This window comes from Pteronotus mesoamericanus, unplaced genomic scaffold (genome assembly GCF_021234165.1).
Source record: "Pteronotus mesoamericanus isolate MK-2021 breed Mesoamerican mustached bat unplaced genomic scaffold, CSHL_Meso_final contig_202, whole genome shotgun sequence".
Taxonomy (NCBI): Eukaryota; Metazoa; Chordata; class Mammalia; order Chiroptera; family Mormoopidae; genus Pteronotus; species Pteronotus mesoamericanus.
The window spans coordinates 807971-832500 of record NW_026555086.1 but is presented as its reverse complement, the minus strand read 5'-3'; the positions used below and the strand labels follow the sequence as shown (position 1 = coordinate 832500).

The 24530-nt window shown below is 61.9% G+C and overlaps 1 protein-coding gene across 1 annotated transcript in view; it reads right to left on the bottom strand.

The window, feature by feature from the left end:
• The window catches only part of TSHZ3 (teashirt zinc finger homeobox 3), a 79769-nt gene extending 55878 nt beyond the window's left edge, over positions 1-23891 (bottom strand). Inside the window, exons 1-6 of the mRNA XM_054570270.1 lie at positions 23793-23891; positions 22578-22723; positions 22258-22378; positions 20160-20306; positions 19235-19520; positions 17602-17751 (exon numbers count right to left, since the gene is read on the bottom strand). Coding sequence (XP_054426245.1) covers positions 17602-17751; positions 19235-19520; positions 20160-20306; positions 22258-22378; positions 22578-22723; positions 23793-23891 — 949 coding nt within the window. The remainder of the gene's footprint in view (positions 1-17601; positions 17752-19234; positions 19521-20159; positions 20307-22257; positions 22379-22577; positions 22724-23792) is intronic.
• Positions 23892-24530: the final 639 nt, after the last annotated feature.

The following is a 24530-nucleotide window of genomic DNA, read 5'->3' as shown; positions in this document are numbered from 1 at the left end:
TCTCGCCCCCTGGCCGCCCCCGCCGCTCCGCCCGGGCCGCAAGGCTCTCCACCCGCCGCGCCCGAAGCCCCCAGCTCCGCCTCGGATCCGGGCCCGCGCCCCCGGGGCTGCCCAGGGCGGGGGCGGGGCGGGCGCCCTGGAGGGAGGAGGCGGCCGCAGGCTGTGGTGGGTGGGGGCGGCCCTCAGGCCCCGCGCCACCCGGCTCCTCCCCCGGGACCCGCCGCCGCCACTTCCCCCCATTTTTTTCCCGGGCAAACTTTCCCGGGCCCGTCCTGGGGGTCGCAGTGGGAGGGGTGCCCGCAAGTTTCCTCTCCAGACTGGGAAGATCGCGGTCCCCTGCCGCGCCCCCCACCCCGGGCGCCCGCGGATCCGAGGGCGGGACGGGGGCGGGGAAAGGCACTGGGGCTCCCCAGCCCATCCCCCGCCCCGGGGCGCCCCCGAGTGGGGGGCCACCGCGCCCAGCGTCCGGCCTGCCGGCAGTACTGAGCGAAAGAAATTGATTATTGATCGGGCGATCGGGGTCGCCCAAGCGCCGAGCGGGCCGGGCCGGCGGGCCCCGCACAGAGGCATTGGCTGAGCCGCGGCGGCGGCCGGGCGGCGCGGGCTCACTTACGGGCGGCCGCGCGGGTGCGGGGGAGCCCGGGCTCCCGGGGACGACGCCCGGGCGGCGGCGGCTGAGTGGGAGCCGGAGCCGGAGCGGCGCATCGATGCGCTGCGGGCTCGATTGCGTCTCCCTGGGCAGCTCGCGGGCCGGGAATGGGGCGGCCGCGCGGGGCCGGCTCCGGGCTCTGCCGGTCGGCGGTGGGGGCGCGGCCGCGGCCGCCGGGCTCTGGTCGCGGAGACGCCGCTGCCCCCGGGCACGCGGGCTTGTGCTCCCGGGCTGCCCCGGGCCGCGTCCGATGGGCGGGGAGGGCCGGCGCCCGCGCCCTGGGACTGGCCGCCCGAGCGCTCCGGGGCTGCGAGCCCGGCCTCGTCCTTCCTCCTTCCCTTCCTCTTCCCTTCTTTTATTTCTTACGTCTCTTTTTTAGTCTCTTTCCCCTCCTTTTTTTTTTTTCTTGCCCCCTCTTCTCCTCGTTTTTCCTTTGTGGCTGTCTCCGCAAGTTTGTTTTCAAAGTTCGCCTGTGGGCTGTCTTTCCTTGTAGACCGAAGCCCGTGGTCTCACCTGGCGGTAAGGTCGACCCCGCTCGCCCCGGCCCGCGGGCTCGGTCCTGGTCCCGACCCGGCCCGCACGCAGGGGCCGCCGCCGTCCCCCGGTTCTGAAGCCGCCCCGCGCCTCGGCGGGCAGGGGCGCTCGGCGCGGCGGGGCGGGCGGCCGGGCCAGTGGCGGGTGGTTGGAGGGCGAGGACCGGGAGCTGGCCGCGCGGGGGGGCGCTCGGGGCGGGCGCGGCGCGCAGGGGGCGCCTAAGGAGGCCGGAGCCACCGACCCACCAGGCCCGGGAGACGCGGCCGTGGGGCGTGAAACGCTTCTTGCGAAGGAGGAAACGGTGAGTTGGCAGCCGCCGCCCGCGGCCTCCCGGGTCTGGTCTCGCAGCCCGGGCCTCTGCCTGGCGGAGGGCGGGCGCCGCGCGGGGTCACCTCCCCGCCCTGGCTCACCTTCCCGGCGCGCCGGCGGTGCCGGGCGCGCTGCGCGGGGCGCCACGCACGGAAGGCAAAGAGTGCGCCCGGAGTCGCGTTTCTACCTCTTCCTTTCCTTCCCGGAGCCAAACCCCGGTTCCTTCCGCCCCCTCCCCCTGCCGGCCGCGGCCCGAGCCCGGGTCTCCGTGCCTCCCGCAGCCCTCTCCGGGTCCAGGCCTCGCCCTCCCCAGCTCCGGCGCCTGGCGCTGTGCGACCCGCCCTAACATCTGTCTGTCCAGCCCGCGGCGCATCCATCAGTGTCGGTGAGCTGCACAGCGCAGCGACGGCCCGCCACGCACCGTGCAGGCTCTGCGGAGGCGGCACGGAGACCCTGCTGCCCGGCCCGGCCGGCTGGGAGCAGACGGAGCCCGCCTCTCTGCGGTGCCGTACAGCACCCCTTTCGTATCAGAACCTCCAAACGTGACAAGTTCCGCACCCCGTTCTAGGGATGGGGCAGACGAGAGGATGGCGTCGCTGCACCCCTCCTTGCATCCCACCGAGCTCTCCGTCCTTTTCTGCGGGCTGGGTGTGGCTCAGGAGGAAAGGACCGCGGAAAGCCCCCCAAATCCGCAGCCAGCACGGGAGACACCCCGGGAGGCTACCTGACTGCGGGGGCTTAAACCCCCCGAAGCTGGGCCGAGCCGGGCGGTGGGAGTCGCCGGGCAAGCCTCACCTGGAAAGTCCCGAGCTAAAACTTCTGCCTGGCCGTGCGTGGCAAGGCCTGCGCGGGGTGGGGGTTGGGGGGCGCGATCCCAGGGAGAACCACGGGCTCGGCTTCGGGATGGCGGCGCGTCTGTAATTCACGGTGCTCGGAGAACAGGGCCAGGCCCCGGCTTGAGTCCCCAGCGCCTTTCTCTGGAGCGCTGCGCGGCTGCCACAGCAGCACCTGCCTTTGCTTCTGGCTTCCCCTGCCCCCTGACCCGTGCCTCCCCTGCGCTGTCCCGAGGACAAACATCTTCGTCTTTGTCCCTGATCGGTCACACCGGGCCAAAGGGCGCCTCCAGTCGAGGCGCAGGCAGAGCCTCGGACGCCTGCTGGGCGGCTGCTCCCGGCACCCACTGACTTCATTCCCCCTGCAAACACTTCGTTCCTGGGGCCTGGCGAGTTACGCCCCTCGGAGCGACCACACCAGGGGTCAACACCTGAGTGCCTGTGGGATCCGCGGTTCCAGAGTTAGAAGGGACACGGGAAGGGCTCTCGGGTGAGCACCAAGGTCCCGCGGTTCCAGCAACCAAAGGCGGCGCCTGCTGGGCTCCTACCCGCAGGAAGCAGAGACCCGGCGGCTCCGGTGCCGGCCCAGCGCGCCGCACCTCGCAGCCTCGCGCCCTCAAGTTAGACAGGAGGGCAGAGCGGCCCGCGCCCGGGGAGGGGCGACAGCTCTGTAGGAGCGGCACCGGAGAGAAACGCCGAACCCCACTGCGGAGAGTGGCGGGCACCTGCGAAAAAAGGCACCGCAGCTTCCGCGCCCGGAGCACAAGCGCCTGCTAACTTCTTAGCGTAGAAGTCACGCTCAAGGGAACCCCCAGGCCAGTGAGACGTCCCCACCTCTGGGGGATGCCGTGTTTCTGGGAGTAATTTTTAAACCATGAAAAATAAAAGTTGGAAAGGTAGGCTGAGTGGGCACTGGAGCCACACGGCCGACCGGGTGGTAAATGCCTGTAGCTGCCTCCTCTGCTGCCCGGCGCCCTCCGCCCCCCACCCCCCGCCCGGTCTGGGCAGTAATGTTTAGAGCCCAGAAAATTCCCAGGGACCTTGGACACAGCTCTTGAACCCCAAGACTGCACCTCGGGCCCAGTGGAACCCCACTCCTCCTCCGCAGTGGGGCGCTGAGCGCTATTCAGTCCGAGTGCTGCTGCTTCAGATCAGGGGCCCGAGACCGGACCCCAGCCCTGTGAACTCCGGCCGCCAGGCGCGCAGCCTGGCGGCCAGGGGCCTGGGAAAGCCCTGCTGTGGGCTAACCCCAGCCCCACCCAGAGATCAGAAGGGGAAAAAAGTCAGAAGCAGGCGTGGCTCGGCACTGGTGCGCGGCGCAGGGGCGGGGATCGGGTGGGAACCGCCCTGCCCTGGGCAACCAAGAATCTGCGGGGAGGACTGCAGCCGCCTCCCGGAGGCAGCCCGGGGTGGCCGGGTTTGAGGCAGAACCGAGGGCCGCAGGTGACAGCCCGCCTGACCCACACGAGGCTGGACTGGCCAGCGAGGTAAAAGACCTCAGGGACGAAGGCATGCTCCACACTCAAAGCTGCGGGCCTAGGCAGGGCACCAGGGCAGGCTGCGGTGCCCAGACCCAGGGGCCGAGCCCACGCCTCGAAGAGGGGCTCTCTACGCCCTGAGGGAGGCGTAGGCCACCAGGAAAGGCCAGCTACCTGAGCAGTGCTCTTGGGCAACCTGAACCCCGTTCCACAGCGCGGGGCACCAGCCTGGCTGTGGGACTGTGGGGAGCCCGGTGTCTGTGGGCAGGACCAAGCGCTCTCCTGAGTGCTCCCGCGTGGGGCACAGGCCCTGGGTGTCCCCTCTGCACGCTCCGCCTCGCACATGGTCTGGGCTGGGGAGGGGGCGCCCTGGCTCAGGGGAGCTGGCCGCTGCCTCCTGGGCCCCAGCGCTCAGAACCTGGGCCCTTGCTAAGCCCTTGCCAGAGGTAAACTGTTAAAAGTACACTTACGCAGTAGGGAAGTTTGTTTCTCTTTTTCCGGTAGTTTTGTTTCTTAACAAACAGGATATTTTGTCTGTAAATTCTCCCAAGAATTTTTACAGCTTCACATGAAATAAACCTGTGAAAGTCAGAGCCGCAGCCAGTGTCGCTTCCGCAGGCCTGGGTGCGCCGGGTGCGCCGGGGTGGGGGCTCGGGCGGGGGGCCGCCTTCCCAGCAGGCGGGGCTGCTCTGCGCCCTGGGCACTGGTGGGGGCCACTGCGCCTCTCTGCTCGCCCAGCAGGCGGGCACCCTCCCTCCTACCCCTGCCCTGCCCTCCCCTCCCCCGGGCGGCTTCCCGCTTTGTAAATTGTTTGTAGTGCAGGGCAGAGGTCAACCCACCTTTGCTCATTTGCTCACTGTAGGCCGGCCATTCCCACCAGAACCACTTGGCCCAAAGAAAGTGACCTGCCGGGCCAGCCGTGGCGCCCAGGGCGGCTGGGTGGGGGCAGAGCAAGGCGGCCTGCCTGGCCGGAACCTGATGTGACTGGAAGCTGACTTGGCCAAGCCCCCAGGGACCCAGGTCCGGACGCCCCTTCCGCCACAGCTCGTTTTTTTCTGCCCCCGGCTTTCTAAGCAGTTAGGAACGTCATAAGAACCATATACCTAACAAGGAGGGGGCCACAGGGTCCCCGGGACCCCCTCTGCCTGCCCATCTCCCAGGTGGGTCTTTCAGCTGGGGTTCCCTCCCTAACCCCAGGTTTCTTGTTCTCTCATTCTGCGTTTTTACATTTGGGGAACCCAGTTGAGTCTCTACTCTTCCTTCTTCAGTAATTCTCCTTCAAGCTCAATCATTTACCAAATTTCCAAAAAAATGCTTAAGGAGACCGAAGATTAAATACAGAAAATAGAGGTCTTTGTGTTTCCACCTAGGAAGCAAGGATACACAGGTCCGTTTGGGAGTGTGGAGTTCCTGGTGGACGTGGCTTTGTCAAACCCCACGTGTCAGCTTGAGCTGTGGGGTGAGTTTCCCGAATTGCTTGCTGCAGCAAGGTGTTTTTTCCCACTCTGACTGAAATGGATTTTTGGAAACCATTTGGGTAGAGCTATAAAAAAAAAATTCCCAAACCAAGAGCTACACTGAGCCAGCTGTGCCTGGCGGGGCTCTGCCTAGCGGGCATTGGGCCGCGCTGGGGGCAGCGGGGGTGCCCCTCCTTCCCGGGCGGGACGAGGGCCGCCGCGCCGGATCGTGTGTGAACCGACCCGTGGGCAGCCCGGGCAGAGGCCGGTGCTCGGACGCAGGAACCTGCAGGGGAAGCAGGTCCTCGCAGGCAGCCTGGCTCTGCTCACCGGTGACCTCAGCCACGAGCCAGGGAATTTGCGAGACGAGGGAGAATCGGCGAGGGTCCCTTTCCCTTTCTCTCTTCCCTCCACCGCTCCTCTCGCCCGCCCCAGACCCTCCGTGTTTGTGTTTGCTCCCGGCTTCCAAGCGGGAAAGAGCGAGCACAGCCCTCTCGGCAGGGCGGGCGCTGAGGAGCGGGGCTCCGGGCGCGGGCCTCACTCCTTACCGTTCCCTGGAGCGCGGAGCCCCCGGCGCGCCCGCCCGGCCCGGCGCGCTGCAGCGCTCGGGCCTGCTGGGCCGCGGGCTCGCCCCTGCTTGGGGGACGGTCTCTGGGCTCCCGGCTCCGGCAGCCCCACGGCTCCCTGCTCCGCAGAGCGGCCCCGAGGCCGCCCCTCTCCCTCAGTCTCCTCTTTCTGCCACCTCGGCCCCCTCCCTCCTCCCCTCTCTCTGGTTTCTTGCGCTTTCTCTTCTACCACCCCCTCTTCGTCCCCACACGAATTCACAAAGGCTTTTCCTTTCGGGTGCGCCAAGCGCTCGCCCCAAAGAGGTCGAGTCCCCCCTCTAACCACGCAGGACGGCCACCCCGCCCTGGTCGCGAGGGAACGAGTAGTTTTAGTTGCTGTTGCCTTTTTTTCGGGGGGGGGGGCGGTCAGAAACAGGTTGACACTTGGCTTAAAATAAAAGAACCTGTTAAGAAGTTTCGAAGCTGCCAATAAAGCCCTTTAAGTGGCCTGTGATGCAGTGCCCGGAGTTGCGGCGATGGCATTGGTAAATGACTCTAATGCCCAAAGAAAAATATTACAAATGCCGGTGTCTCGGCCACCAATCGGGCGCCGCTCTCCGCGCGGGCGCCGGCTCCTCTCTGGCGCGAGGGCACCCGTATTTGCATGATAAATTGACCAAACCGGCGGCGGCCAATGAAATATTCAAATTAGCCCGCCGGGCAGGGGTGGAGCCCCGGGGCTCCGCTCCGGGCCGCGCGGGGGTGGCCGTCCCAACGCCCCTCCGCGCCCTCTAGAGGCGGGACAGCAGGGCGGCCGCCCGGGGCCGGGGGCGGGGCCGGGAGGTGGCGGGGGCCGGGCGCCGAGCCTCCCGCGTCCTGCGGCGGGAAGTGCTGACGGACGGCAGAGGCAGGTGGCGACACCGAGGAGGGTCTTAGGGGAGCTCTGCTCCTTTTCCGGGGCCCCGCCGCTCCGTGCAAGCAGCGCGCCTGCTCCTTTGCCCGAACCATGGACCACGCCGGCCCTCCCCGAAGCCCGGCGGCAGCGGCGCCGAAACTCTAGGGGCGGCCGACCCAGCCTGCCCTGCAGGGCACTGTGCGCCCCAGCGGGCCGCGAACCGGGCGCCGAGAGCTGGGACCGGGCGGGGCGCCCCGGGCCTGCACGCCGCCTGGAGCCACCAGGCTGGCCAGGCTGCGGGAGCCTGGCCCCCGGAACAGCCTGGGTGTGTGCCCAGCACCCGTCCCGCAGGAGACACCCGGCCAGAGGGGTGTGGAAATGGAGCTCTGGGAAGGTGCTGACCTCTGGCCTCCTCCGAAAGGGGGGCTCCACAGCCGCCGGGTGAGCTGGCCTCCTGGCTGGGCTCCTGCTGTAGCTTAGGGCGCGGCAGGGACTTCTGCACCTGATACCGGGTGGGGCTCACGGATACCTCTTGTCCACTACGTCTCACGCGCGCGCGGTCACCAGCACCTGGTGCCAGGCTCCCTGGGCGCACCCTGGCCTTGCGGTCTGATGAGAAAGCACTCGGAGTTTTCAGAAGCACAGTTGTCGTTCCCCGTTTCAGCAGGACTCAGAGTCCGGTCGCCCCCGCCCCCGCCCCTACCCCTGCCCCGAGTGGGGCTGGAGCCCCGCCCTCCTCCCAGCCACAGGGCCCCGGGAGGGGTCCGCGTGCAGCGCAGGGGCCCGCCGGGCACCGCGGTTTGCCCTCTGCGGCCATGCTCCCCTGGCTCAGGGGCCGGTCACCGAGGCCCTGGGCCGGGGTCGGGGTGGGGCGGGGGCGGGGGCTGCGCACTCGCAGAGCATGGTCCAGGCTCCCTGAGAACCATGCGTAGGAAAAATGGGGTAGGGAATCAACACAAATTTGACAGAGAGTGAATTTTGACTTCGGATCACCTTACAGATATTATCAATGCCTTCAAAATATGTTGCCCAAATAGGGGAATTAATTCTTCAGAAGGCTTCTGCATGCCTCAAGGTTTTCCAGGAGGTTCGTTGGCTGAAGAGAAGGGGCTCTGGCCTGGGCATGCTGGGATGCACTCGGGAATCGGCTGGTGGCAGGGGTCAGGCCTGCTGGGGGGAGGGCCTGGGGACCGGGCTCCCACCCTGAGGTTTCCTGCGGCTGACCGCGGGGAGGGGGCGCTGGGGGAGCCCTGCCTGGCGGGGGGCAGCCCACAAACCCTCCTTCCTCCTACTCGGGCCTCACCTGTCGGCCAGGAAAAATGAGACTTGAAAATGGGCCAGAGTCATCCTCCACCAATGAAATTTGTCAAGGAGTCACTGCCATCTCAAATGCCCAGAAATGCAAGCTGCTCTCTCTTGGGGATGGTCCTATCTGGGGCGCGTCAGGAGAGAAGACAGTGAAGGTGAGAAAGCAGAGGGCGGACTGCCCGGCCTCGGCCCATCCTACCCCAGGCCCCAGCAGAAAGGATGCGGCTGCAGCCAGCCCGTTTTGCTAAGAAGAGCAGTGCCCATCAGCCGCCTGGAAGGGTCAGGCACACAGGGTTCTGCTGCGGACTCGTGCGTGGGCACATGCAAGTGAGTGCAAGCTCTGACCACGTGATGCGGGGCTGAGCTGGTGGCCGTGGCCCCGCAAGTGACCTGGAACCAAATCCCCACTCTGGCCTGGGGTGGCTCTCTCCTCCTAAATAAACCCTGAGTAGGGGCTCCGGGGGAAAAACGCTCTCAAAGTGAGAGACGCCTTTTGAAGCCTTTGCTTCTTTGTGCTCCATGCTGGGAGCTCTCAGTGACTGGCCAGGTTTGAAAGAGCCACGTGTAACTAGCTCTGTGCTCTTGGGCAAGTCACGGTAGAGCCGCGTCGCAGGCCCCAGCGAGGCTCCTCGGGACGGCAGGTGTTGGAGCTTCAGGGAAGAACTTGACACAGAGCACGCAGCTCTCCAGTCTGTGGTGACCTCCCCTCCGGCCACAGGGTCAGACCCCTCTGGAGACAAGGCTTACAGACGGGGCGAGGCGGGGGTGCTCAAGGACACACAGCCGGGCGCTCGCCGTGGGCTGGAGGGAGTGTGCAGGCTGCCAGAGGCAGGGCAGGGCACAGAACCCCTGGCTTCCTGGGGAGCGGGGGCCTTTGCAGGCCAAGGAGGCGCATTCCTCCAGGCCTTTCTGGGAGTTAATTAAAGGAAGGGGTACAGCAGAGACGCTCCCTGATATTTCTCTTTCTCCTGTTAGTAGAGACTGGAATTTGCACCGTCCAGGTCGGATGGAAAATAGAAGCCTGGAAATGTGACACTCTCATTGATTTGCTCTCTTAGCCATCGTTACTGGCGAGAGGGAGAAATGTGACTTCAGAATCGCAATTAGGAGCCGGCCTGCGGAGGGCTCCTTGCTTGAGCGCAGAGCTGGGCGGGTCACGGGCCGGCTCCTCTGGCTCCTGCTGGGGACGGCCCCCCCCCCAGGAACCGCCTGCGCCCCTCCGTCCACCCTGTCCTTGCGTTTTGGTTGGGTCTTTGAAAAGATGGCAGTTTCCCCAATGTTTTAAAAGTATTAACTTCCTTTCAAACATTCTTTAACCTTTAATGTTTTGTAACTTGATGAAAAGGTCATTTTGTTCCGAGGATGCCGCTCCTCCGTAATTGTTCAGCTATCGGGGTAAGTTCCGTCCAAACCCTGAATCCTCTAAAGGGACCCAAACCAGCTCACACGCTTGCACAGTTGTGCACACGTGGGCACACATGGGCACACATGCGATCTGGACGGATACTTTCTGATATGCATCTGTGTAAATACAGGCCGAGGCAAAAGTCGGTTTACAGTTTGGGAAATAGTACAATAATTAACAAATAATGCAAGAACTGTCTCTGAGTTTCACGTACTCACAACTGTAAACCTGCTTCCGCCCCGCCCCACGCACCAGCCCCGTGCGCGCCTTGGCACGTCTGTGCCTGGGCGCACACGGGCGCACACGGGCCTCACAGGACCTGGCCTGACAGCGGTGTCGCTCGCCTTCTCACAGAATTTCTCCTCCCAGGAAAATGCCTCTGAAACTTACTTTTCTGGATAATAAGGTCTGTGAGACGTTTGATGGTAATCATTTATTACGCACTGCACGTGTCCCTGATTTTTTTTAAAAGAGGTTTAGCCGACTCGCTCAGCGTTTCACTGCCGTCCCTGCAGTAAGCGGCCCCAGCGGCCAGGGGGGCCCAGGCGGCCCCCACTCCCCGCCCGCCCGCTGCTCCCCTGGCGTCCTCCCCGCCGCGGCCGGCGCTGGTGGCGGGGGGCGTGCCAGCGTCACACGTGCGGCAGACGGCTCGGGCTCAGGTAGGACTGCATGGCAGCTGTCGCGAGGACGCTGCGCGAAGCTCCGGCCAGGCCCGTGCGGGTCCCGCCCTGGGAGGCGTGGGCCGGCCGCGTTTCTGAGCCGAAGGCCCGGCCTGAGGAGCAGCCCCGCAGCACAGCCCGCCTCACCTCTGTCAGACTCACACGAGGGACACGTCTGGTCTAGATGGAACGAATCAGCATAAGAGCTCTCAGCGACGTTAACACTCACGTTACACGTCAGAGAGGAGCTGCTGTTTCTCGAGGACACAACTGCTACCTACACGCATATGCTTTAAAGGGCCCGTGGCTGGGATAAATGGCGGCAAAGTGAACCAAAGCCCGCAGCTGCCCGGTGGTCTCGGGGGCCCTGAGTCCCGGCCCCACCTCACCCCCAGGTGAGATGCAGGGCAGGGCCCCCACCGGTGGGCCGGCCGACCTGCCCGGCCCGCTGGCTGCGCCCTCAGGAGCAGAAGTGAGGCCACAGCCCGCTCTCCCGCCCGCGCCCCGCCCGCTCAGCTCCCACCGCAGAGGCTGTTTCTGAGGCCCCTTCCCAGGGCCGCTGCCCTGAGAACGTGCTTATTTAGAACGTGGCCAGAAAGCCTTGGAGATAAACAGAAGGGGCGCCCTCCATCCTGGGAGCACATGCACCCCTGCTTCCCCCGCGGGCGTGAACCTCCTAAGCCCTCGGGGTGCCCAGGAGACGCGCAGCCAGGGGAGCCGTGGCGGCGGCAGCTCGCCCCGGACCAGCCCCCGGCCCTGCCTCCCAGCCCTCGCCCTCCGACCTCTCCCGGGCCGACGGCCGCCCCTGTGGCTGCACCGCTCTTTCCCAGTGAGCCAGGGCGGCCCGGCCTCGCTCCTGTCTCGTCTTCTTCCCTAAGCCCTTCCTTGTTTCGCTGTCCCCAGCTTTAATAAATGCATTCTCAAAATTAAAGAAAGGAAGAAAACAGAAGGGACCAGCTAAATATATCGCTCGGCATTCTGTAGCAAACATATATTTTTTAATAAAACACTTCCTAACCAGAGCGACCCCTTGCGGTGCGAACCCTCGTGGATAAGAAACCCCCCAAAGGGAGTTACAGAGAAGAGGCCTTATGAAGAAAAGAGGCAGGAGGAGCAGGGACCTGTTTCCAGAAATCTTGTAACAAGTGCACTTACTCTGAGGTTGATACAGATAATTTTAAAGACAAAAGTCTTTATTTCAAATGTCTTATTCTTTCCTGCATTTTTGATAATTTATACCTTCTTCCCCTTTGCTTCCCACAAATGCCGTGTTTCTTGTTCTGCTGTTTTTCACAGGCGTGGTGTCAAACGAACAAGTGAGGCTGCCCAGGGCACCCCCCGGGCCGCCCCCGGGCCGCCCCCGGCCCTGGCCCGTGACTCGCCCCCGCCTCAGGCCAGCGAGGCAGCCCCTGCGGCCCCGGGCGGAGTGCGGGCTGGAGCCTGGAGAGGGTCCGCCTCTGGAAGCTGAGGCCGGATGGGACGTGGGCACTCGTGAGGCTGACGGCCCCTGTGCGTGAAAGCCACAAGAGTGATCGCCAAGGTTTGCGGGGGGTTCACTCCATGCTGGCAACACACTACGAAGTCAGGCGTCTCACGGAATCCACACAATACTCGCGAGGTGCAGGGCCCTCACCCCATCCTGCAGACCAGCAAGGTGAGGCCCGGGGAGCTGAGGGGACTCGTTCAGGGCCTCGCGGCCGGTAGGAGCAGCGCGCTATGTGACCTCAGGTCTTTCAGCTCCAGAGCTCAGCCCCTGCCCTCCACACAAGGGTCACAGACACCACGCACCCCACGTCTCTCTTCTTGGGACCCTGCACAACACAGGCACCGTGTTCCCAGTCAAGTCCCGGGTCAGCTCTGGGTCCTGGAAGGAGGAGGGGCTCCCGTGGCGGCCGTTTGGCAGGAGCTCTCAGGTGGCTGCCGCAGCGGTGAAGGAAGGCACAGGGGGAGGCAGGCTGACCCTTCCCGACCCCGAGGCCCAGCGGGCGCGGGACACAGCCTGCCGCGGGAAAGCCGAGGAGCACGGCGAGGGGCATCTTCAGAGCTGCGCCCTCAGAGTACCCGCGGAGAGTGACAGGCGACCACGCACTCGAACTGCCCGCCTTGTCTTTACCTAGCCTCCTGCCACGACTCCAGTTCAGGTGAAGCCCCCCGGACGCTGCTGGCGGAGGTCCTGTGCCGAGACCGGTGTCCAGGCCTGCCCCCAGGGGTCCGGCACAGGGACGGCTGTGCGGGAGGGCCGCGGGACAGGCGCGCAGGCACGGGCACCCTCGCGCACACCCAGCCTGGGCCAGCGCCACGCTGGGAGGGCGCCCGTGCTGCGCTGCCGCCCGCAGCGGGGGTCCTGGGCGATGGAGGAGAGGCCAGTTGCTGAGGGATTAAGTTGCTAAGGGTCCACGTTATGGAGGACACACGTTCAGAAAGAACGCTGGGGTTTGCCGTGTGCCGAACGCGCCTCCAAGGGGCAGAGCCAAACCACAGCCACTGGCAGCAGCCAGGCAGCTCCTTTTACCTGAGACGAGATGCGCGTGAGTCTCCTTCATCGAAAGCGCACTGAACAAAACCCACCGAGAACAGGAACAGAAGTCACTTGCCATCTCACGGTTTGCTGGCGCGCCTCCCCACCACTCTCTGAGCTGCCCCCCTCGAGTTACACTGATCGTGTGCAGCCTGGAAGGGCGACGTTCCGATCGAGCATTGGCGCAGATTTTCCCACATCACAACACAAAAGTCTGTGGTAAACAGAATTTTGGATGGCCGCATAGTATTCCTTTCTATAGGTGCAACAGGGTTAATATGACCATGCTACTATTTAGATGGTTAGGTTATTTGCTGGTTTTCATCATATTAGTACAATTAATAAATTTTATATAAAGAATTTTTTCACATTTCAGGAGGACATAGAAAAAAAATGGAATGACTCGGTCAAAGGTGACAGAACCCACGGCCTCGGCCACGTCCGTGGGGTGCGCTGGCGAGACCGCGGGCGGCGAGGCCGCGGGCGGCGAGGCCCTCCGAGGGCGGTGCTGCAGGCCGGCGCGGGAGCCAGTGCGGCCGTACGGCACTGTCTGAATCTAACGGTAGCCACATTTTTAAAAAGAAGAAAAAAGATGAAATTAAATCTAATATTTAACCAATTATACCCCAAAATGATCATTTCAACATGTAATCAAAAGAAAGGCAATTAGTGACGCCCTTTACATTCTTTATTCACATAAACCTTTGAGCGCTGGTGCGCCGTTGACACATCACAGCTCGGCGCAGACCAGCCCGACCCAAGGGCCCGGGGCCGAGAGCGGAAACCGCGCCTGCGCGGACAGTGCGTGCCGGGCCGGCTCTGCCGGGGCGTCTGTCACTGGCCTTGTTTCCCAGTTCTCCCCGTCCGGCTGCTTATAGTGCCTCCCTCACCCCGTCCTGGCCTTTGTGGGGGGTCAGGTGTCGGATGTAATGTGACGTCCGTACCTGGGCATTTTAACCCCGTGCCCTTGTTCCTGCCCTGCTGCTAACAAAGCGCAGCCTCCCTCCATCCCTGCTTGCTCTGGACTCATTCACTCAGAAAGATTTATTGAGCACTTCCTAGATGTTAAGCCCTGTGCCCGAGCCGAGGGATGCAGGTGAACAAACAGACTTTTCTCGTGAATTAATTACAGAACTTGTCAGTGTTCTTAGGGTCTAGTGGGGAGACAGGCTGTAATCAACAAGTATGTCATTTCAGACTGTGGTAAGTGCCACAAAGGAAACGTGTGTTTAAAAATTGCTAACCCGTGGGTCACAGTCCCAGGGGCTTGGCCCTGGAGGGTTAGTGGAGCCGTGCAGCCCCCAGCCAGGCTCCGCGGGAGAAGCCTGCTGTAGCAATGAGCGTGGCGCAAGAAGACCGCCAGGCCCCTTCTGGCCCCGGCGCCCGTCAGCTACGTTTGCAAGTTTCTGGGATGACAAGCAGCAGGCGAGCGCCTCTGTCAGCGGCCCAGTTCATCGGTCAGTAGCCGTGGTTGTCCTCTCCGGGAACGGCCGAGGCCAGCAGGAAGGCGTGCGGCGATGAGGCGGAGGGAAGCAGCGCGCCCCTTTGTCCGCCCGTTCACAGCGGCTCTTGCCAGGCCACCCGCAGGCAGCGGGCGCCGCTCTGAGCCCCGGGAGAGCCGTGCTCCTTGGCAGACTGTGCTGCCGCCTGGACGCAGTTTCCCAGAGAAGAGGACGATGTCAAGAAGGGAAAAATCGATGTTAATCCAAGTCCTGTTCTGGTCCCTAAAATGACACGGCCCCCTGCAGCCAAGGCCTTGAGCCGGGCTGTGCTGGGGAGGGGGCGCCCTGGAGGGGCGCCGTCCCAGGAGCCCCCAAGCCTGACCCATCCATCCCTGAGTGGCGGCAACGGAGCCTGCTGGGCGGAGGGGCTGGGTCCCAGGGGCCGAGTGTGAGTCGTCCTCTGCCCTGGGCCAGGCCAGGACCCTCCCTTCAGCCTGAAGCCCCAGGGGACAGGGTAATTTCAGCCGCACTTGATGGAACCTATGCATCACTGTCTTCCCCACCAGCTCTCAAATTAAACTCTGATGTATAAAGTTAAACAAAAATGAGATAAAAATTGGCAGAGGTTGAAGAGGGTCAAAGTAGTCAAAACACAAGGTAGACGATTGCTCCTTTTGATTTATGTTATTCTGCACACATAGAAAAAAAATAAAATTATAAATCTCCCTGAGACGTTTTCGCTGAGAATGAGGCGTCCCTAATTTATTTGCAATAGACTCCCAGGTGTCTCGCCTGGGGATGGGGGTGCTGTAGCTGACAATAGGACCTCAAAAGTGTGCTGAGATTATGAGGACGCATTTGCAAAATTAGCATCCTTAGGTGGCAGCAGCCTAATGAGGCTCCTGGGGCGTTTCTGCCATCGCAGACCGAGGGGTCTTATTTAACCCTCACAAGCCCCCCAGGGGTGCAGCACCCAGGACTTGCCACCCCCACCTGACAGCTGAGAAAACCGAGGCTCACAGAAAGAGCGTGTTTCAGTAAATGTCATCGCGCCCGGTAAGAGCCAGGACACAGACGTGAAGAAGACAAAGGCCCTCCTGCAGCCCGCACCTCCGGCGAGAGGGAAAACCATCCAGTGAAGTGACTAAAAATAAAGCGTGGTGAAGGGCAGCGAGGGCTGCTGGGAAGGGAGCGAAGCCGGGCCCCGGGAGGGCGCGACGGGGCGCGGGGGCCAACGGAGGCTGCGACGGGGCGGGGGGGGGCGCGTGCCCCCGCTTCCGGCTCTAAAAGCCCGCGGGGCGGCTGTGCGCAGAGTTAACTTGGGGCCCAGGCGAGAGCAGGAGGCCCGCGAGCGGGCAGCGACGGCTGCGCAGGCTTGGGCCAGGCCGGTGGGCAGCAGTGGAGGGAGGGGCTGAGGTCTGTTTTGAGGGTGAAGAACCTGAGAGGATCTCTGGCTTCTCCAGTGCCCTGGGCACAGCAGCACCTGCAGCTGCACCCAGATGTCTCTGCACCCACATCCCAGAGGGTGCAGAGAGAGGGGCGGAGGCGGCAGCCCCAGAAGCAGGTGTTCTGGGAAGGAGGGCACTGGTCGAAGTGTGTGTGTGTGTGTGTGTGTGTGTGTGTGTGTGAGAGAGAGAAAGAGAGAGAGAGGGAGAGAGGGGCGGAGCGCCCCTGGCCACGTGGGCCACGGCGCTGTCTCTGGCCTCAGGTTTTTCCAGTTAATTGGACAAGTTCACTCCCAGCCCAGCTGCCTCTGCTCCTTCCTTAAGCCCCGGCTCTGCCTCTGCTGCCTCTGCAGCCCCCCCGCCCCCGGCTGTCTTCACTGCCCGGCCCGGGGCCCACAGTCAAAGCTGTCCCAGGACGGATGGGCCAGACGTCCGAGCTTCCTGACCCAGTGGCATCTCCACGGGTGCTGGGCACCCAGCCGCCTGGCACTCTGGGATGGATTTCTGCACATATGCAACCTCTGCGGGCAGAGGCCAGGATGAGGTTTGTGGGGACGTGGAGAGCAGTCTTCGATCCGTGCCTGATGCGACCACAGCTGCTGCGCGGCCTCCCCCTGTTGCCGGCGCACAAGGCCGGCAGCTTTCTGACAATGTGCTTGTGACAGAATCGTCCCCTCAGACTAACAAATGATGGCCGTGACAGCGAAGGGAGGAAAGAAGAACGCCCGGCAGACCCCAAACCCCATCACCCGACACCGCGCGGACGGCAGGCAGGTGGGAGCGAGCTCGAGACCCGCGCTGCAGGCCAGCCGCCGGGGGAGCCGCAGCGGAGCTCGGAGACACCCCATGGCGGTGGGGGGGGAGTCACCGTGGGGGACGCCTGGGCCCCCATCCCCAGGCCCGTGACTCCTTCCTCCGTGCTTCCCAGGGGAAGACGGGAGTACGACCCAGCTGAGGGCTGTGTGACAGCAAACCTAAACTAGGGGGGTTGAGGGCAGCATTTTGTTAAACACAGACCCGAACTTCCTCTGCTGCCCGGCGCACAGAGCAGAAGCAGCTTGGAGGCCGCCTTCCCTTTACGCTGCCCAAGTCGTGCGGGTTTTAACACGTGTGTGGGCCTGGGCACCCAGCACCACAGTCAGGCCGCGGCACAGTGCCGCCACCCTTCTGAGGGCGCTCCCGCTTTCCCTTGGCACACACCCCGCCCCCCCCCCCCCCGCCCCCCCACCTCCACCCCAGGGACCTGAGCGGCTTGCGGCGCTGTGCTCCTCTTTTCCAAGAGTCCAGGAAGCAGACCAATAGGGTGTGCAACCTTTTGAAACTGGCTTCTTCCACTGGCAGGAGGCCTCCAAGAGTCATCCAAATTGTTACATTTATCAGATTTGTTTCTCTTTGTTGCTGAGTGGTGCTCCATTGTATGGATATAGGGCAGTGGCAGAGCTGTTTACCCATTCTCCCTTTGAAGGACATGTGGGCTTTTTCCAGGTTTGGCAACTATGAATCATGCTGCAACAAAAGTTCGGATACAGCTTTTTGTGTAAAGATAGATTTTTATTTCTCCTGGGTAAACATCCCTGGTCCCTCGCCCCAGCTCCCGGGGCTGCGTTTTCCGAGCAGCCGGCCGCGTCCTGCCTCCGGCCCGCCTGCGGCACCGCGTTTTCGTGAGGATCGGTCCAGTTGCAGATCAGAGAACGGGCAGCTTCCTTCTGCTGCCCCTGACTGCAGAGCGCCTCGTCAGCCACCACATGCCCATGCAGGTGTTTAAACAATATTTTTTTACTTTGTTCTAAGTATATAAAGGAATACATATTCATAATAGGAAACTTAGAAAATAAAAATTTAAATAATTTCATCTGTAATTCTTCCATGCAGAGAGAGTATATCAATACATTTGCATCCTATTTTATTAATTTTATATATTTTGTAACAAAACTGTGACCTTAGTATTTATTCATTCCAGTATTTGCTTAACAATATGTCAGGGATATTTGTGTCATTATTATTCTCTGAAAGCATTTTTCACTGGCTGCACGCTGTCCCACCATGTATTTACCCAGCCTGCCACCATGGGACGTGTAGGGTGCTTCAGCCACTTTGCCATGGACAGCAGGCCCGCATGCGCACTCCTGTATCTCTGAGTGTCTCCGCGGGCCAGCCGCAGCACCTCTGCCCGGTCAGCAGGAAAAGCAGCCTCCGGCTGCTCGGGCTGCCTGGCCGGCAGGCCGGCGGCCGAGAAGCCGGGGCTGCTGCGCTGACTTCCTGAGAAGGAGGTCACTGGGGCAATGGGAAGGAAGAGGGGAGAGACGCTTTTTGATGTCATCCAGACACATAGATCCAGCTGTGCCTGGACATCTGGTCCCTTTGTCTACCAGTACATGTCACCTAATCCAGTGTGAGCAGGGTGTCTTTCACCCCTGCCACCAAAACTTGAGGGGGGAGCGAAGGGATGAAGCGCGTGGTCCCAGAGATGGAAGGGCACGCCTTCTGCGCCCGTGGGGGCCACCGGGCCTCTGACAGGAACCCTCCTGCGGTGCCCTGGGAGCTGCTAGCTTGGAAGTACACGCTGAGTTCCCTGCTGAAGCCTCCAAGCGCTAGAAAGTCCCCGCCTATTACCTAAACATGTATTTTCTTATACCTTTTATTTGCTGATGAAGGTAGAGGGTGCAAGCATTTCTACTGAGGATGCGCAGTGCGAGCCACCCCCATCCCAGCCCCACCCCCTGCCAGGGATGGTGACGCCCCCAGGACTGTGGCTGCCGCACCGCCAGCCCCGGCGCGCAGCGTGAGGGTCCGAGGCAGCATCGGTGTCCGGGCCTCGGGTCCTCAGTTTCCCCGCTCCACGGTGGACTGTGAGAGAGGCTCATTCAGCATGAGGCTGTCTTATCCACCGATTAGCAAGTGTCTGCGGAGTCTTTAAAGCAGTTTCTATCATAATAAAAATAATTTAACTTATAACCTCAGAAAGAGATAGGCATGGGAGTCTTTATAAAGCACAGAAATCCAGATGAGCATAATTTGAAAGTAATTTGAATTGTAATGAGTATTTTTAATGTAAACAGGCAGGAGGAAAAACTTGCTGGGCCCTGATGTAGCGCACACACCCAAATATGTTTTTTGATGGAAATACTGGACTCAAGGGAATTCAAGCGGGGGCAGGTGCAGGCGGCGCCGGTGGGAGGGAAAGAGCGTTTTCTGTGGCCACAGGCCAGGGGTTCGGTGGGAAAGGAAGGGCAGCCTTTGTGTTGTATGGCCCAGGCCACTGCAGGCCCACCCCTTAAGTGGAAGCCAGGGACCAGATGTGGCCCGCTGAGGACAGAGAGAGGCTCTCCCAGGGCCTCACAAGAAAGAGGAACTGGAGGGCCCCTCAGGATAGGCAGGGACAGGTATCCCCAAACGCCAGGCATCTGACACCGCCATCCGCTGAACACCTGCACTCACGTTTGCCCAGCACACCTGTGCCATCTGGCCCGTTCTTTGCATTCACACACAGTCACTTAAAAGAAGCCTTTATATCATAACCGTAGATGCAAGACCAGGGTCACCTGCCTTGAATAATGTGAAAACAAGACATTATTAAATGCTAGCTAGATACCCGTGCTTGCATACAGCGCAGAGCCTTGGGTCTGTTCCCTTCCAGGTGAAAGAGATGAGAAAAGTGTGGGAAGCCTGTTGAAGGTGCCTGGGCACCAGACTCGGTCTTCTGCCTTGACCAGATCGGAAGGAGGGAAGGAGAGAGACGACTGCGGTGGGGGCGAACCTCTCCGCGCGGCGGCCACGCCACTGAGGGGGCCGTCCAGGTGCTGCTGCTTCGAACCTTTCCCGCTGCCTGGGTCTACTGCCAAGCACCCACACTCCTTCAACAAAACGGGCGGGAGTGCCAGGGACCCATGTGGGGAAGAAGCCCTCCTGCCGCCCGAGCTGCCATCCAGCTCCTCGTGCACCGTGGCCCCGTGCGGACCACCATCATCGGCGCCCTGCACCCGCCCGCTCCGAGGCGAGTGTGGGGGGACCACGGTGCGGCCGGGGCGGCGCAGGGCAGGCGTCTGGCCCCCCGGAGGAAGGCAGACGGGGCTGGTCTCCATGCAGGGGACACAGGCCCGACCCCTGTGGCGCCGGGCTGGCTGCCGAGGGTCCACGCCTGTCTCCACACAAGCATGCTCAGCTCCCAGCGCAGTGTTTCCTGGCTTGAAATTTGGCTTCTAGAGTGGCAGCTGATTTCCCCAAAGAAAATGCTGAAAACCTGTAATTTTCTGAAATAATCTCCAATCTTCAAAAAAAAAAAGATGAGAGACACGTCTACACAAAACCTCCACGTGTTCGCCCTGGGTTCACTGGGTGTCTTGGGTCAGCTCCCTTGCGCAGCAGGTCCTCGCTGCTTCCCAAGCAGCCGTCTCTGCAGGGAGCCCTGCTAGTAGAGCCCGTAGCCTTGTGGTGGTCGTCGCTCCTGCATTTTACTTCGTTCCCGTGCTTAAGCAGAGCAAAGTTTCAACTCAAAGGCAGGCTCCTAGAAAGCTGAGAGCTCCGTTAGCTCTACAGAACTTCAGGCTCACAGTCCGGCCCATCCCAGGCCGGAGGGTAGGTGTCCTTGCTGGGCAAATACCCGTTTTCCATTTGGACGCCCTCAATGCGCGGCGGGCATCCCCCTGGCCCCAAGACTGTACGCTTCCTTCTCTGTGTGTTACAGGCTTTGCCGACAAAGGGAAGGACACGTAGTTCAAAAGGGTGACAGGCCCAGGTACAGCCTGGTCCGGGTGCTCGTCGATCACCAGCCAATCAGTCCGCAGGTCTTCACTGAGCACCTGCTGCGGGCTATGCCGAGCGGGTCCCTCCTGCAAGGGCAGAGGTCCTTGTCTTCAGGGCCTTTAAGGTTGGTTGGGAAGTCACATGTTTTAAGAGGCCTACTGAATGTAAGACAATAACATAAGATGATGCTGTAAGACATCTGTTCATTTACTAACGAACTCACTTTTCATTAGCTGCTCACTTGTGCTGATAATTCAAAAATAATTCTTTATATACATTCTTCTCTACCAAGCATCATGGTGGCTTGGGGGTGTACAGGGACACATGGCCCAAGGTCTTGGGTCTCCAGGAGCTCACACTGTGTGGGGCAGAAGGACTCTTGGGAGAGACCCAAGGAACAAGCCGGGTCTGGGTGCGGCCACACCCACCGGAGTCTGGGACACAGAGCCTGCAGCCAGTGGCCCGGGGCTGGCGCTCCGAGCGGCGGTCGCATCACAACCCCTTGTGAGAAGGACCTGTCTCATGTTTCCTGTGGCTGCCGTGACAAATCGCCACCCACCGATGCCTTAAAACAGTAGACATTTCTTCTCTCGCGGTTTTGGAGCCCCGAAGTCCAAAATCAGTATCGCTAGGCCCAAGTCACGGTATCGGCAGGGCCGTGCTCTCTGAGGACACCCTGGGGCAGGGTTGGGGGAGTCTATCCTGTGCCTCTTCCCGCTTCTGGTGGCGGCTGGCATTCCCTGGCTTGTGGCTGCCTTTCCCCAGGACTCAGCACTGGCATCTTCAAAGCCCCCTCGGCCTCCATCTTACAAGGTTGCTTTGGCTGCACTTGGGACTCACCAAGATAAGACATCTCCTCATCTCATCGCAAGAGCCTTAATTGAGTCACATCTGCAAAGACCTCTTTTCGTAGGGGGTGACATTCTCAGCTCCAGGGATCCAAACCTGCTGTGGTCCCAGCGTGCGTGTGTCCTCTGCGGGTTCATATGTTGAAAGCATGACCCTCGGAGACGATGCTTTTAGGAGGGGTGGCCGGGGACATTGCTTGGGTCATGAGGAGGGGGCCCTTAGGCCTGGGATTCATGCCCCATCAAACAGGCGTCTTCTGTCATTCATGCAAGGACGTGGCAAGATGACGATGACTGTGAACCAGGAAGAAGGTCCCCGCCAGAGCTCTGCCACACAGGCACCTTGGTCACGGACCTCCAGCCTGCAGGACTGTGAGGAATGAACTCTCGCTTTGTTACAGCCGCCCGAGGGGCCTAAGAACCTGGTCTTTGGGGGCTGTCATGCTGCCTGCCACATGTCGCTTCTGTGGTGCCAGGCAGAGGCTGGGCATTCAGAGGTCCGCAGGTGTGCGTCTCTTACGCCCTTGCCTCTGCTTTTTGGACAACACGTGTTGTCCGAGGAAAGGAGGGGCTCAGGGTCACAGATCAGGCTGTGGCGCGGAGGCCTCCCAGGGAGGCAGCCCACCCCTCCCACGGGCTGGGTTCCTGCAAGCCAACCGCCACCTGGCAGCCCCCGGCCTGAATCCTGCGTTCTGCTGACAGCTAGAAGGTCACAGCCGGTGCGTGACAAGGGCTGGACGATCCTTGCTGCAGTGGGACTAGACTGGACATGTGGTCCACGCTGTGCCAGTCACCTCCTGCCCGTGGGCCGGGGACAGTAACTGGGGCCCAAGGACTTGACCCTTCTGTTCTGAAGAAGCAGCGAGGGCTGCCCTGCGGGAGGAGGCAGAGGGATGTGCCGCCGGCGGCGAGGCCCCCTGGGCCTGGCAGTGGCCCCAGGTCCAGGCTGTACGTCCGGAGGGCTGGGCTGTCCTTTCTGCTCTGGGTCCTTCCACGGTCCCTGCTTCTTCACGGGTGACAGAGTTCCCTTTGCCGCTTCTGTTTCTTGCAGCCACAGGAGCTGGGAACCCGCAGTGGCTGTGGGGCCCTCACGAGTCACACGGCCCAGACGTGGACGGGCCTGGCCGGAGGGTCCGCCGCTCTTCCGTGCCCTGAGCCCCAGCAGGGGCTACGGCCCAGCCCCACCGACCCCGAGGTCACGCCGCAGCCCCGTCAGGAGGGAGCGCTCTCTGTGGCTGTCCCGAACGGCGCGGTGGGGCCCTGGCTCCGGCAGGAGAGGAGGCGCAAGGCCGCAGCAGTCGTCCCAGAGCCTGCAGGTGTTGGACAGAGTGCGCTGGCCCAGTGGGGGGCGGGTTTACATCAGGGGTGTCAGTCCTGTGCCAGCCAGTGTGGGGCCCCCGGCGTCCCCCGTGCCGCTTTGTCCCTTTGCCCCCACAATGTTTCCACGTGAGCCACGGTTTGCCCGCTTGGGAGACACCCAACAGGCCCCAGCAGCGCCTTGCTAGCCACCTCGCCAGGCGCCAGCTTGGCGAGCCATCGAAGGAGCCCCCAGAGTGACGGGACAGGCGGGTCCGGGGGAAGGAGCAGGAGCAGCAGGAGCACTGGGGCATGCCGGGCTCGGGGAAGGGCACCGCCAGGGCCGGCTGACAGGAGGCCTGGGAGAGGAAAGAGGCTGCCAGGAGCCCTGTCCCCTTCGGCAGGCCCCCGGCTCCTCCGCAGAGCAGATCACAGAACGTCAGCGGGCCCCCACTGCCACCCCTCCAGCCCCTGGAGCTCCGGCCGCGGGAGAAGGCCGCCCTCAGGCGCGGCCCATAGGCCCCGCCCTTCGCCCGAGCCCCAGCCTCTCCTTCAGGCTCCAATCCTCCCGGTGCGCCAGCTGGGCCAAGGCTCTCCTCTACCCCCAACTCCAGTGGAGTGGTAAGTGACAGGGAAAGCTAAGTTCAACACTCGGGAAAATTGAATTTACCTTGGAAGTGTTTTATTCTTCCAAAAGTTCACTTTGGCGAAGTCTAATGCAGGGAAAAGCATGAGATACGGCGGCTGCGGCGGGGCCGGTGCTGCTGCGCATTAGCCGCGGGGCGCGAGCCGGCCGCCCGTCAGCCACTCTCTTTAACGCGAACGCCCATCAATGTCCCTGCTAAATGGGAGCCTTCCGCACAGCGCATCTTATCATAATGTCACAAAACCCATAGAATTACAAATCAGGTTTAAGGCAGGAACCATGGCAGCCGAATAGGAGTACACAAGAAGTCCATTAAGTATCCGTCTTCATTTAGCCTCCCCATTCCAACCCACCTCTCGGCGCAGCCCCATCCGCACCGCGCTCAGCTCGCGGGAGCCTGAGAGCCATTTTAGAGTGGACTGAAATATAAATGACAGTGGGCGCGCACACGCGCACAGACAACTGTATAAAATATTTACATAAAGACAGGAAAGAACAGAGGGTTGTTGCAGAGCCTTTGGCAGACCCAGCCTTGGGGAATTTAGCAGCTTGAGATTCATTACAAATTTCGTCTTTAATGTTATTTTTAGTTCAATATTTTGCAGCACTCAGAAGTAAATCTTGGTGCGCTGTCTCCTCTGCCCCGGCTTCCTCTCTTCCAGTGTTGGATCCTTCAGTTTTACTGAAACCTAATACGTTTTCAATAAAATTGATTTGTGACGTCGTAATGCTGTTTGCTACTGTCTCCAGTTCCTGATGTAATGCAGAGAGAACCACTGCACGATTTGGCAAAGTGGGGCGATGGCTCTTGATTGCGGGATAAATTGGCAGCACTCGGACACCTCCCGCTGCCGCCGCGCCTCCTCGCGCCGCGCTGCCATTGTGACGTCCGGCCGAGTCGGCCGTCAGCCGCAGCGGGTGTGAAGCAGAGGGAGAGCCTGGGTTCCACGGGCTTCCTGTGCGGCTGCTCCCTCAGTCTGACTTTCCACCTGGAGACCTCCAGCAGGTGTGCTGCCTCTCACGACACCTGAAAGAGGCGCCCGCCCCCCAGGGAGGGCAGGGGTGCACCGAAGCCCCGTCCTCAGGTCCTTCAGCAGCCCTCCAGTTCCCTCGGGAGATGCGGGGAGAGTTACCAAACCGCATCCAGCAAAAGCTGACTGGCTGCTCAACCAGCCCCTTGGACTGAAGAGCTTGAAGCCCCTGAGAAAGGGACAAAACCCAGAAAATTCCAGATGACTTTGGCCCAGCGGGGCTGGGGGGCTCCCACATGCTGTGTTGGGGCGCTCCGGGCTTTGGGGCCCGGGCAGTGAGGGAGAGGCGAGTGAGACGTGAGCAGCTGGAGAAAGGGGTTTTCAACTCACGGCCCAGCACGGGCGCCAGACGAGACCCGAGAGCCAGCCCCCCGAGACCCGACTTCCCACATGGAAGGCGGGACTGCCGCCCGTGGCCCCTGGTTCCACACGCTGCCTGAGGGTGAAGGAGTTAAAGCCCTCTCAGCATTAAGGTTGTTTCCACATGCA